This window comes from Halichoerus grypus, chromosome 13, assembly GCF_964656455.1.
Source record: "Halichoerus grypus chromosome 13, mHalGry1.hap1.1, whole genome shotgun sequence".
Lineage (NCBI taxonomy): Eukaryota > Metazoa > Chordata > Mammalia > Carnivora > Phocidae > Halichoerus > Halichoerus grypus.
Genome location: NC_135724.1, coordinates 86,310,585 through 86,323,186, shown reverse-complemented (window position 1 = coordinate 86,323,186; position 12,602 = coordinate 86,310,585). Strand labels below are relative to the sequence as shown.

Genomic DNA, 12,602 nt, shown 5'->3' with positions numbered 1-12,602 from the left:
TTTTCTTCCTGTGGAACCCTGAAAAGTGAATTTTAGCCTGCCATAACTTAAATACGTGGTTTTCATGCCTGAAAGCCTATGGCAACAGAAGCTCAGCATATAGTGATTAGACAGGAATTCCATAAAAACTTTCACTAAATCATAGAGGCTGTATCGGGAACTATTGGAAGCTATTAAAACTGTAAATAAAACAATTGAAAACTATAAAAAATATAGTTACACAATGAATGTGACGATATCTTTGTACTCAAAATGATGCTGTTGAAAATTAGATAAATTTACTATTATATTCTATATTCTATATACTACCTTATTTGAACTTTTAAGTCTCAATTTATTCAGTTATTTCAACAATTTGATCAACTTCTTCAAGGGTATAGGCCTTCTATATCATAGAAGCATGTATCAGAGCAGTCTTTCTGGAACCTCAGAAAATATACTGACCATTTCATTTTAGCAATTGAATATTCAGTAGTGAAGCATTTTGGAAAGAATATGTTCCTCTCACACTACCCCCCACCCCCTGAAAAACACTGAGTAAAATGGACCTTGTGGATGAGCTGAAGAACTTCTTCTTATCCAAAAGTGTTTGCTTTCTTTTTTGCTGGAAAACAGTGCCTAACGTAGTCATTTAGAAGAAGTACCTAATTATAAAGCCAAAAGAATGCAAAGCCCTGCTTATCAGTTTCTTTTAGAAGATGAGATAGTGAGTGATAAGGTTTTCTGTTGTCCCACCTTGCTCTATTATTCGGCTTTTTAATTGGAGAATCATTGTCTGCCCCCTCCCTTTTCTGTTTTAATAGGAAACCTCCATTTTAGAGGAATACAATATCAATTGGACTCAGAAGCTGGGAGCTGGAATTAGTGGTCCAGTTAGGTAAGAGACGACATGCAAAACTATGGCAGAATTGCTCCGCAAAGGGCCATTTGACATACATTGTACATTAGAAGCATCAGGTGTGCCAGATTTGTGAAATAGCCTTAATTTAACAAGTGGACATATTTATGTAAGGCTTTTCCTCATCCATTTAGAAATATATTTAAGTGACTGAGTCACCTGATCTGTAACATAGAATCATTTAAGATATCGAGACTGGGGCACCTGGGTGACTAGGTTGGTTGTGTTTGACTCTTGATTTCGGCTCAGGTTATGATCTCAGGGTTGTGAGATCGAGCCCTATGTTGGGCTCGCGCTAGGTGTGGAGCCTGCTTAAGATTCTCTCCTTCCCCCTCTGCCCCCACCCCCTCATTCTCTGTCTCTCTCAAAAAAAAAAAAAAAAAAAAAGAAAGAAAAGGATATTGAGACTGTGGAGCCACTGTGAGAGCTGCCAGCAGAGGCCATCCTTGGCCTTTCCTTCCTTGGCCTTCTTCAGGTTGCTCCCACATGGCTCAGGAGCTGAGGCCTGTGCCGGGAGAGTGAGATGGCTTTTCTGCCTCTCCACCTGCTAGCCCTAGGGGCAAGTTTGTTTGGATGCACCCGGATATATTCTTGATTAGAAGTATAGTTCTAAAAGAACAAACCTATTAAATTAGTTTTCAGTGTAACGTAGATGATTTCTGATTGATTTTTTTTCCTCCAAATCTAGAGTCTGTGTAAAGAAATCTACTCAAGAACGGTTTGCACTGAAAATTCTTTTTGATCGTCCAAAAGCTAGAAATGAGGTATGACCCTTTATTGCCTTGATTTGCCTAAATATTGGAAGTGCCTACAAATTATTCTTTTTACAAGTAAGGCAGCTTCCTGGAGGGAATACAGAGATGCACAAAGAATTTTATATCCATATTTACCCCTTTTCCCTATTCCTGTCATCATTACAAAGTGGTCCCATATCTATCAGTACCAAAGGCTGTCAGTCTTACTTCCTTGAAACCACCTCTTGTTCTTTTTCAATTAATGTGGTTCTTATACCCTGAAGTATTCAGGTTTACCTCAGCTTTTACTTATTGGACAAGTTCCTTGAAGAGTGGAGAATGGTGACTAGTGTCTTGTAAGTGTGCTGCAGGAGGGCTGTGAGGATGTGTTTCTAGTTCTAAAAAATACCCATTTGTTTTAAATCATCTGGGTGTGGTGATGACATACTAGTAACATGTGCAGTGGAGGACGTATTCTTTTGCTTAGAGATACATGAATAATTTCTGAAACAAAATGAGTTATTTGCCAGATTTTTCATTTGCTAATGGGTGGGGCAGTAGAAAGTAAATCTGTTGGTGAGGTGATACGTTTCCTCTGTTCTCTTTAAGGTACGTCTGCACATGATGTGTGCCACACACCCAAATATAGTTCAAATTATTGAAGTGTTTGCTAACAGTGTACAGTTTCCTCATGAGTCCAGCCCCAGGTAAGACTACATGGGGGTCATCACCACATGTCCACCTCTCTACATGTCTTCCTCTCTTTTGTGCTCTCTTTCCCCCTCCCCCTTTCTCTCCATTCCTCCTTCCCTCCCTGCCTGCCTGCCTGCCTGCCTGCCTGTTTCCCTCCCTCTTTCTCTCTTCTCTTCTTATTATTTTGGAAAATTTCAAACATTTGTAAAAGCAGACAGAATTATGTAATGAATCCCCAGGTAGTCATCACCCAACTTCAACAGTTGGGTTGGCCAACTCATTGTCAGTCTTGTTTCATCTATGCCCCACCCACTCTTTGGGACCCCCTGATTATTGTGATTACTTTCTCTTAAAAAAAAAAAAAAAAGTATGTAATGTGGAATTAAAATAGATTCTCTTTCAAATTAGTGAAAGGGGACCAGATATTACTAGGCACCGGCTTAGAGTTGATATGGCAAAAAGCTCTTATTGCTTAGTCTGACATTCCTTTTAAAGGAATAAATCAACATTATTCTTTTAGCTGCCAAATGTTTGGCAAGTCCGCTGGGTGGCATTCTAAGTGTCTTCCAGGGGATTCAAAGTTAAATAAGGTATGATTTCTTCTGGGGACTGGGATGTCAACCTATCTTCATAGCAATGTGATAGGCACCAAGGAGAGGCATCCATAAGATATTTTGAACTTACAAAGGAGAAGAGAGCTGCTAACTGTAGGCTGGGGAGGTGAGGTGTCTCACAGAGTGGTTATGTGGGGGCTAGGACTTGGTAGGGTTCTTCCAGGTGGAGAAAGAAGATGGATTTGTAAAAACAAATGGGCAATCGTAACTATTTCTTAACAACTGTGCTCTGTTGGTGAAAGCATTTGGATAGAAGCTGGAAGCATTTATATCAAAGAATGGTAACCAGAATTCCGATTTTTTTTTTTTAACAACATGAGAATTTTTGCTTTTCTTTAGTAGCTGTGTAACCCTGTCCAGCTGTCTTGCTGGGTATGCTGTGGGTCACATGGAAAACTAGTATAGTGGGGAGAAGGAGTGGAGAGAGACACGCAGACATAGATACAGACATAGACAGACAAGGAATGAGAGTGAATAACCAAGGTAGCCCACACCAGCCAAGTGACTTGAAATTCATATCCTATACAAAGTCATATTCTGTTTTCAATGCACTTTCTATCTAGCTGCCCTAAATATGATACAAAAACATGTCACTTAAAAGATCACCCCTGGGGCACCTGGGTGGCTCAGTCGTTAAGCGTCTGCCTTCAGCTCGGGTCATGATCCCAGGGTCCTGGGATCGAGCCCCACACTGGGCTCCCTGCTCAGCGGGAAGCCTGCTTCTCCCTCTCCCACAACCCCTGCTTGTGTTCCCACTCTCGCTGTCTCTCTGTCAAATAAATAAATAAAATCTTCAAAAAAAAAAAAAAGAACACCCCCCCCCCTTTAACATCTAGTAATAACAAGTTAAGTCCAGTATCTTCAAAAGGATCATTGTCTTCAAAACTTAATTATTTTACTCTCATTTTAGCGTCTTAGAAAATTTTAGGTGAGGGGTATTCCTTATCTATAGTGTCCAGTTGATAGTGACAAGGGGTCCAACTCCAAGGGGCATGGTAGGGCTAGACTTAGGAAGTAGTTACACACTTTGTAGATGAGGTATCTTTAGGTTAGCTATTTGATGTTTCAGTTTTTTTTTTTTTTTAACTTAACAAAATCAAATGCTTTCAAACAGGGCTCGACTCTTAATTGTAATGGAGATGATGGAAGGGGGAGAGCTATTTCACAGAATCAGCCAGCACCGGCACTTTACAGAGAAGCAAGCCAGCCAAGTAACAAAGCAGGCAAGTTAACCCCGGGTACCAATCAAACTGCCAACAATGTTGGTTAACAAGCACAATTTCATTGGGGGGAATAAAAGAAAGCTTGAAGAAAAGCTCTATTTGATCTCTCATTGCCTGCTTTGTTATGTAATCAGAAAAGATGCTTTGACAGGAGAAATGTGACCCCTTTTATACTTGGGGGGGGACTGTATTTTTAAGTGGTTGTCAATTGCTTGCCTATTATAAGATTTAAATAAACTCTGGAAGAAAGGTAATCTTTTAATTCCTCTGTAGACTGTAGATATCTTTGAGTATGTAGCATTCCAAGCAGTGTTGGACTTTGAGATAAATTGCTGTTGATAACACCTGAAAGATTGTATGGGATAAAAATATCTTCTGGGACAATTGTATACAAGATACTTTTTGCTTCTGAGTCACCTCATCAGATTTTAATAGAATTCTAAGGTCTTTGTAATTCTGGGTTATTCCTGATTATAGTCTCTCTATTTTGACATCACATTTTATTGCTAGAAAAATGATTCATGTCACAAACAATACTAGGAATCTAACGAAATAACCTCTTGAGGAGGTGACAAGCTAACTCCACAAGGCTTATCTTCAGGCCAAGCAAGCAAGGCAAAAAGCAGGAAATCAGACCTCAGTTGGTTCTAAATACAAAATTCTTCCAAATTTTCCATGAGCCTCAAGCATTCTTCCCTCACTTAAAGCAAGAATTCCTATCAAAGTCTCTGCTCACTGGGCCAGAGCCCCTTGTGGCATTAGCGGAAGACTTGGCCCTCTGGTAGCGCACTAGCTGAGCTTGTGAGCGCCGCGGCCAGCCAGCGGCCTCAGCTTCAAGCGCTAACAGTGTGTGGGAGCCTTAAGCATTTTTGGATGCCTCCTTTCTGGGAGGGGGGGACTGATATTTGGAATGCCAAGACAATTCCATACTGAGAGTTGAAGAACAGGTAGAATTTGTTCTATTTAATTTTAAAAATTACATCTTGTATTTTTCAAAGATTTCAAATATTAGGATGTGCTCTGAGAATCTCATATAAAACAAAAACCCTTCCAACCCACCTAAACAGGCGACATTTCATTTCAGCAAATGGGATGAGTAAATTGGAACATCAGGTGGAAAAATGCAGTTAGCAGTTTTTCCATTTTCCTTGAAGGCAGAGCCTGGACTTGAACCCCCGGACAGTGCGGTTCTCCCCGGAGCCAGGTGTTAGTGCCCGCTGTCCTGCTAGGGGAGCCCAGGCCAGCTGAAGACTGCCCGGCACAGTGTTTACGCTGCCGTGGTGGGTGCATCTCAGAGGAGTGGAATTGGAAGCATTTCGTCCTTCCCATTTCGTACAGGCTTTAACTGTCAGTTTACTTGGACAAAGAAGTGTTTTACTGTTTTATTTATTTATTTAGTTTAATGAAATACAGGTTGCAGCTAAACTAAGCTGAATTCATTTCTATTTCTTGGTACCCATCAGTTTACTTGGGCAAAGAAGTGTTTTACTGTATTTATTTATTTGTTTATTTATTTATTTAGCTTAATGAAATACAGGTTGCAGCTAAACTAAGCTGAATTCATTTGTTTCTTGGTACCCAAAGTCTTACTTAATTTCTGCTGTAAAATTGAAAACCAACCCCAGTCTTAATTGACTTAATTAAGGATTTTTTTTTTTAATATCCTGAGTTCTCTAAGCTAGGGGCATTAAAGAGCTAGCTTTTCTAAGATATGGTTGCTCCATTATGTCCTTTTCCAGATAGCTTTGGCTCTACAGCACTGTCACTTGTTAAACATCGCTCACAGAGACCTCAAGCCTGAAAATCTGCTCTTCAAGGATAACTCTTTGGTGAGATGACTTGTTTTTCTGCATTTTAGTGCTGCCACTCTCAACACAGTTCGGGAATGGGTGTGTAGGTGTAGATTCAGAGTTCTCTGAATCCATGGTGAAGAGGCTTTCAGCCAAAGTGCTTCCAGCAGCTTACTTTCCCCACTTGTTTCCTTGCTAGAGGCTCAGAGACATTCTACTGTACCCCTGGCATTGATAATTTTGGATGGTACTGATATACATTTGTAAGACTTAAAATTTTGGATATGATTTGGGGGTGCTTTGGAAAGGGGCAGGAATCTATATGCTGTTAAATATTACCTTGAAGTGTAATAGTTGTATTTGCCGTTCGTTAATGCTGATAAGGTGTTTTTTTCTCTCCAGCCCCTTGTACCATGTCCCACCAAATAAGTTGCTCTGGCAATCTTGAAGTTGATGCTAAAAGTGAAATCACACCCTGGATTGGAGATGATGGGCCAGTAGATAGAGTCAGGGGGCACTTGGTTAAGATCTTGATTTTAGTACTGCATATACCAGTCATGAAACAAGGCCAACTATGAGTGGATAGAAATTCTTTACCTCTGTGTTACTAAGAAAAATTCCTCAGTATGAATCATTTCTCCAGATGTGAGGACATGCTATTCATAGGCTCCGGTGTCAGCTGGAAACTCTTGAGAGAGAGCACCAGATAACCTGTCTTCCACCTGGATTTTCCTTTAGTGTTTACTGAGAACTCTGGAGCAATGACTCCCATTTGTTTTATTTCAGGATGCCCCAGTGAAGTTGTGTGACTTTGGATTTGCCAAAATTGACCAAGGTGACTTGATGACACCCCAGTTCACCCCTTATTATGTTGCACCTCAGGTAAGCATTTGCTCTTTCTGCCACAGGATGTGTCACCGGGCTGTCTGTAGACACGTTCTTCTCTTCCACAGCACAAGTGGGCATGTATTACCAATGGGAAGGGAAGAACTCAGCTTCAGAAACCTACAGTCTGCTTAACTAGATGCAGGCATTATATTTTAAAATCAACTTGTTTTAAAAACAAGGTATGATTTGTATACAATAAAATACTCATGCTTTAAGTACAGTTTGATGAGTTTTGACAAATAGATACTCCTGCACGGTCACCACCACAATCAAGATATGAAACATTTCTGTCACGTCAGGAACTCTTGTGTATCTTTGTAGTCAGTTTGCACCAGGTAATCACTGATCTACTTTCTGTCATTATGGGTTAGTTTTGCCTGTTGTAGAAATTCATGTGAATGGAACGCATGTACCTGTTGTGTTTCACTTCTTTTGCTCAGTATGTGTTTGAAATTCATCCATGTTGCTGCATATATCAGCAGTTAGTTCCTTTTTGTTGTTAAGTAGCATTCTATCATAGAGGACTAAGCCATGTTTGTTTATCCATTCACTGACTGATGGCCATTTTGGGTTTTCTATTTTTGGCTGTTATGAATAAAGCTTCTAGGAACATTCATTTACAAGTTTTGGGGGACATCTTTTCCAAAATGGTGGTACCATTTTACCTATTCCCCAGTAATATATAAGAGTTCCAGTTGCTTCATGTTCTTACCATCAATTCATGTTTGTTAGTATATATAATTTTAGTTTTTCTGATAGGTCCATAATATTATTTCATTATGGATTTAATTATAATGCTTTCTTAATGGTTACTGTTGAGTATTTTTTCATGTGTTTATTAGACATTCTACTGTGAAATACGGGTAAAACATTCTCTTGTGAAGTATGGGTATAAATCTTTTGCCCATTTTTGGTTTTATAATTGTGAGGTATAAAAAGTTCTTATTATTTTCTGGATACAAGTTCTTTGTTGTATATATGTATTACTTTTTATTGCTACTGTGATGAATTGCACAGACCTAGTGCCTTAAAGCAACACATTTATTTCCTCACAGTTTTGGAGGTTAGAAGTCTGAAACGGTTCAAGGTGTTGTCAGGACTGTGTTCCTTCTGGAAGCTCTAGGGGAGAATCCATTCCCTTGCCTTGTCCAGCTTCAAGAGGCATTTGCATTCTTTGGTTGGTGGCCTCCTTCTCCATTTTCTTTCTTTCTTTTTTCTTTTAAAGATTTTATTTATTTGTCAGAGAGAGTGCACAAGCAGGAGGGGGGGCAGGCAGAGGGGGAAGCAGGCTCCCCATTGAGCAGGGAGCCCGATTTGGGGCTCCATCCCAGGACCCTGGGATCGTGACCTGAGCCGAACGCAGACGCTTAACTGACTGAGCCACCCAGGCATCCCGTCTTTCTCCATTTTCAAAGCCAGTACCATAGCATCTTCCAGTCTCTCTGACTCTGACCCTCTTGCTTCCCTTTCATAATTGTGATTACATTAGATACACCCAGATAATCCAGGATACTTCCCCATCTCAAGATCCTCCATTTAATAAAATCTGCAAAGTCCCTTTTGCTGTGTAGGGTAACATATTCACAGATTCCAGGGATTAGAACATGGACGTCTTTGGGAAGCCATTATTCTGCCCACCACATATATATTATGAATATTTTTCTCAGACTGTGGCTTGCTTTTCAGAATAACAGCAGTTTTTTATTTTTAAAAAAATTTTAAATTTTTGTTAATTAATTAATTAATTATATTATTTTTAAAGATTTTATTTATTTATTTGACAGAGGGAGACACAGTGAGAGAGGGAACACAAGCAGGGGGAGTGGGCGAGGGAGAAGCAGGGAAGCTGAGCAGGGAGCCTGATGTGGGGCTCGATCCCATGACCCTGGGATCATGACCTGAGCTGAAGACAGATGCTTAACGACTGAGCCACCCAGGGGCCCCAAAGTTTATTTATTTATTTAAGTAATCTCCATCCCCAACATGGGGCTTTAACTCACAACCCGGAGATCAAGAGTCTCATGCTCCACCGACTGAGCCAGCCAGGCACCCTAGAACTTTTTTATTTTGATCAAATCCAATTCATCCCTTTTTTTTTTTTTCTTTTGAGAGAGAGAGAGGGAAAGAAGAGAGGATCAGATGGAGAGGGAGAGAGAATCTCAAGCAGGCTCCATGTCCAGCATGGAGCCTGACATAGGGCTTGATCTCACAACCCTGAGATCATGACCTGAGCTGAAAACAAGAGTTGGATGCTTAACCGACTGAGCCACCTAGGCGCCTCTCACCCATTTTTTTTTTTTAAATGGTTGGTGATTCTGTTTCTAAGAGGTCTTTCCATACCCATGTACATGAAGATTTTTCTCATGGTTTCTTATTAAAGGTTATAGTTTTAGCCTTTTTTTTTTTTAAAGATTTATTTATTTATTTATTTATTTTTAGATTTTATTTATTTGAGAGAGAGAGAATGAGAGAGAGAGCACGAGAGGGAAGAGGGTCAGAGGGAGAAGCAGACTCCCTGCTCAGCAGGGAGCCCGATGTGGGACTCGATCCCGGGACTCCAGGATCATGACCTGAGCCGAAGGCAGTCGCTCAACCAACTGAGCCACCCAGGCGCCCCTATTTATTTATTTTAGAGAGAGTGTTAGCGAGCAGAAAGGGGAGAGGGAGAAAAGCAGATTCCCACTGAGCGTGGAGCCTGACTCGGGGCTTGATCCCATGACCCTGAGATTATGACCTGAGCCGAGATCAAAAGTTGGATACTTAACTGACTGAGCCACCCAGGTGCCTCCCCCCACGTTTTTTAAGTAGGCTCCATGCCTGGCACGGAGCCCAACACAGGACTTGAACTCATGACCCTGAGATCAAGACCTGAGCTGAGATCAGGTATCAGATGCTTAACCAGTTGAGCCACCCAGGTGTCCCTATCGTTTTAGCTTTTACCTTTTGGACTGTGATTCATTTGATGGGTGGTGTCTCTGTGTGTGTGTGTGTGTGTATGTGTGTGTAAAATAAGGGTCAAAGTTCTTTTTCCTTATGGATGTCAGGTTTCCACATCATTTGTTGAAAAGAATAACCTTGTGTCATTGAATTACCTTACAGTTTTGTTGAACTGAATTATCTTGCAGTTTTGTCAAAAATCATTTGACCAGGGGCACCTGGGTGCCTCAGTCAGTTAAGCATCCCACTCTTGATTTCAGCTCAGATCATGATCTCAGGGTTGTGGGATGTAGCCCTGCGTCAGGCTCTGAGTTCATTGCAGAGTCTGCTTGAGATTCTCTCTCTCCCTCTCCTTCTGCCCCTCCCCACCTCGAATAAATGAATGAATGAATATCTTTAAAAAAATCAATTGACCATATATGTGTTAGTCTATTCTATTCTGTTCTATTCTGCTTATGTATCTATCCTTACAGCTATATCATGTGGATTACTGTAGCTTTATATTAAGTCTTGACCTCGGATATCAGATAGTGTAAGAAGTCCTTCAAATTTATTCTTTTTCAAAATTGTTTTGATTATTCTGAACCCTTTGCACTTTTCTATAAATTTTAGAATTCACTTCTCTATAACAGAAAAAATCTCCTGGGATTTGATTTGGATTGTGTTTAATTTGCTGATGAATTTGGAGAAAGTTGACCTCTTAACATTATTAAGTCTTTCAATCAGTGAACATGGTAGATCTCTCTATTTAGGTCTTTAATTTTTCTCAGAAATATTTATATTTCTTAGTGCATAGGTTTTGTACATACTTTCTTAAGTTTATTCCTATATTTTATATTTTTGGATGCTGTTAGAAATTATATTTTTAACAATTTCATTTTCCAGTTGTTTGTTGCTAGTTTGTAGAAATACAAATGACTTTTGATCCCTTGTATCTTGCTAAATTCACTTATCAATTATAGTAGATTTTTTGTAGATTTGTTAAGATCTTCTACATACAAAATCATGGTTGTCTGTGAATAATGACATTTACTTTGCTCTTTCCAGTATGTTTGCCTTTTATTTCTTTTCCTTGCCTTATTGTACTGGCTGGGACCACTAGCTGAATATAAGGGATTAGAGCAGACCTCCTTGCCTCATTCCTGATCTTAGAAAAAATGTTCAATCTTTTACCATTAACCATATTAACTTACATTTTTGTAGATGCCCTTTTTCGGGTTGAGGAAGTTTCCTTCTATTCCTAGTTTACTGAAAGGGAATGTGTTAAATTTTGTCCAATGCTTTTTCTGCATGTTAGCCTGATAATGTATTTTTCTTCTTTATTTTGTTAATATGATGAATTAATTGATTTTTTAAAAGATTTTATTTATTTATTCGTCAGAGAAAGAGAGAGCAGGAGCAGGGGGAGCGGCAGGCAGAGGGAGAAGCAGGCTCCCCACTGAGCAAGGAGCTCGATGCGGGACTCGATCCCAGGACCCTGGAATCATGGCCTGAGCCGAAGGCAGATGCTTAACGCACTGAGCCACCCAGGCACCCCACAATTTACCAATTTTTAAAAATATTTTATGGGGGATGCCTGGGTGGCTCAGTCATTAAGTGTCTGCCTTCAGCTCAGGTCATGATCCCAGGGTCCTGGGATCGAGCCCCGTGTCAGGCTCCCTGCTCGGCGGGAAGCCTGCTTCTCCCTCTCCCACTCCCCCTGCTTGTGTTCCCTCTGTCACTGTGTCTCTCTCGGTCAAATAAATAAATAAAACCTTAAAAAATATATATATATATATTTTATGGGCTCAGCTTTTGGTTTCCTATGTGTAAGAAATCTTTGTCTCACCCAAGATCACCCAAGATTTCCTCCTACAAGTTAAAATAGTTTTAGGTTTTGCATTTATATGCATGATCCATTTTGATTTAATTTTTGTATAATGTATGAATATGAATCTAAGTTCTTTTTTTTAGCATTTGGATATCCAGTTCCAGTACCATTTGTTGAAAAGGCTATCTTTTCTCCATTGCATTGCTTTTCAATTTTCATCAAAGATCAATTGAATGTGTATGTGTGGGTTTAATTTTGGTTTTTCTGTTCTGTTTCAGTGATCTCTTTGTCTTTACACCAGTACTGTACTGTCTTGATTACTGTGGCTTTATAATAACTTTTTTTTCTAATAACTATTTTTTTTTTTTTTTTAAAGATTTTATTTATTTATTTGAGAGAGAGAGAATGAGAGACAGAGAGCGTGAGAGGGAGGAGGGTCAGAGGGAGAAGCAGACTCCCTGCCAAGCAGGGAGCCCGATGTGGGACTCGATCCCGGGACTCCAGGATCATGACCTGAGCCGAAGGCAGTCGCTTAACCAACTGAGCCACCCAGGCGTCCCTCTAATAACTATTGAGATAAGGTAGTGTTAGCCCTCCAACTCAGTTCTTTTTCATAGTTGTTTTGGCTATTCTAATTTCTTTGCATTTCCATATAAACTTTTTTTTTTAAGATTTTAATTATTTATTTGAGAGAGAGAGAGAGACAGAGAGAGTGACAGAGAGCATGAGCGGGGAGGAGAGGGAGAAGCATGCTTCCCGCTGAGCAGGGAGCCCGACACGGGCCTAGATCCCAGGACCCTGAGATCATGACCTGAGCCAAAGGTAGATGCTTAACCAACTGAGCCACCCAGGTACTCCCATATAAACTTTAGAAACAGCTGTTAATTTCTACAAAAAAGCCTGCTGGGATTTTGACTAGGGTTGTTTTAGAGGTATGGTTCAATACGAAGACCCTGACATCTGAATAATACTGAGCCTTCTAGCCCATGAGCAAGCGCTATTGCTCCATTTATTT

At 40.1% G+C, this 12,602-nt stretch overlaps 1 protein-coding gene across 6 annotated transcripts in view; it reads left to right on the top strand.

Annotated features, from left to right (window-relative positions):
• MAPKAPK5 (MAPK activated protein kinase 5) overlaps positions 1-12,602 on the top strand; it is a 35,590-nt gene that overhangs the window by 11,532 nt on the left and 11,456 nt on the right. For 3 of the 6 annotated variants that reach the window (XM_036076620.2, XM_036076619.2, XM_036076623.2), the window contains 6 exons: positions 804-877; positions 1,587-1,662; positions 2,242-2,339; positions 4,054-4,162; positions 5,902-5,991; positions 6,739-6,834. In XM_036076620.2, coding sequence (XP_035932513.1) covers positions 804-877; positions 1,587-1,662; positions 2,242-2,339; positions 4,054-4,162; positions 5,902-5,991; positions 6,739-6,834 — 543 coding nt within the window. Of the gene's footprint in view, positions 1-803; positions 878-1,586; positions 1,663-2,241; positions 2,340-4,053; positions 4,167-5,901; positions 5,992-6,738; positions 6,835-12,602 lie in introns of all 6 variants that reach the window. The other 3 variants (XM_078060968.1, XM_078060967.1, XM_078060966.1) reach the window with 2 other exon arrangements.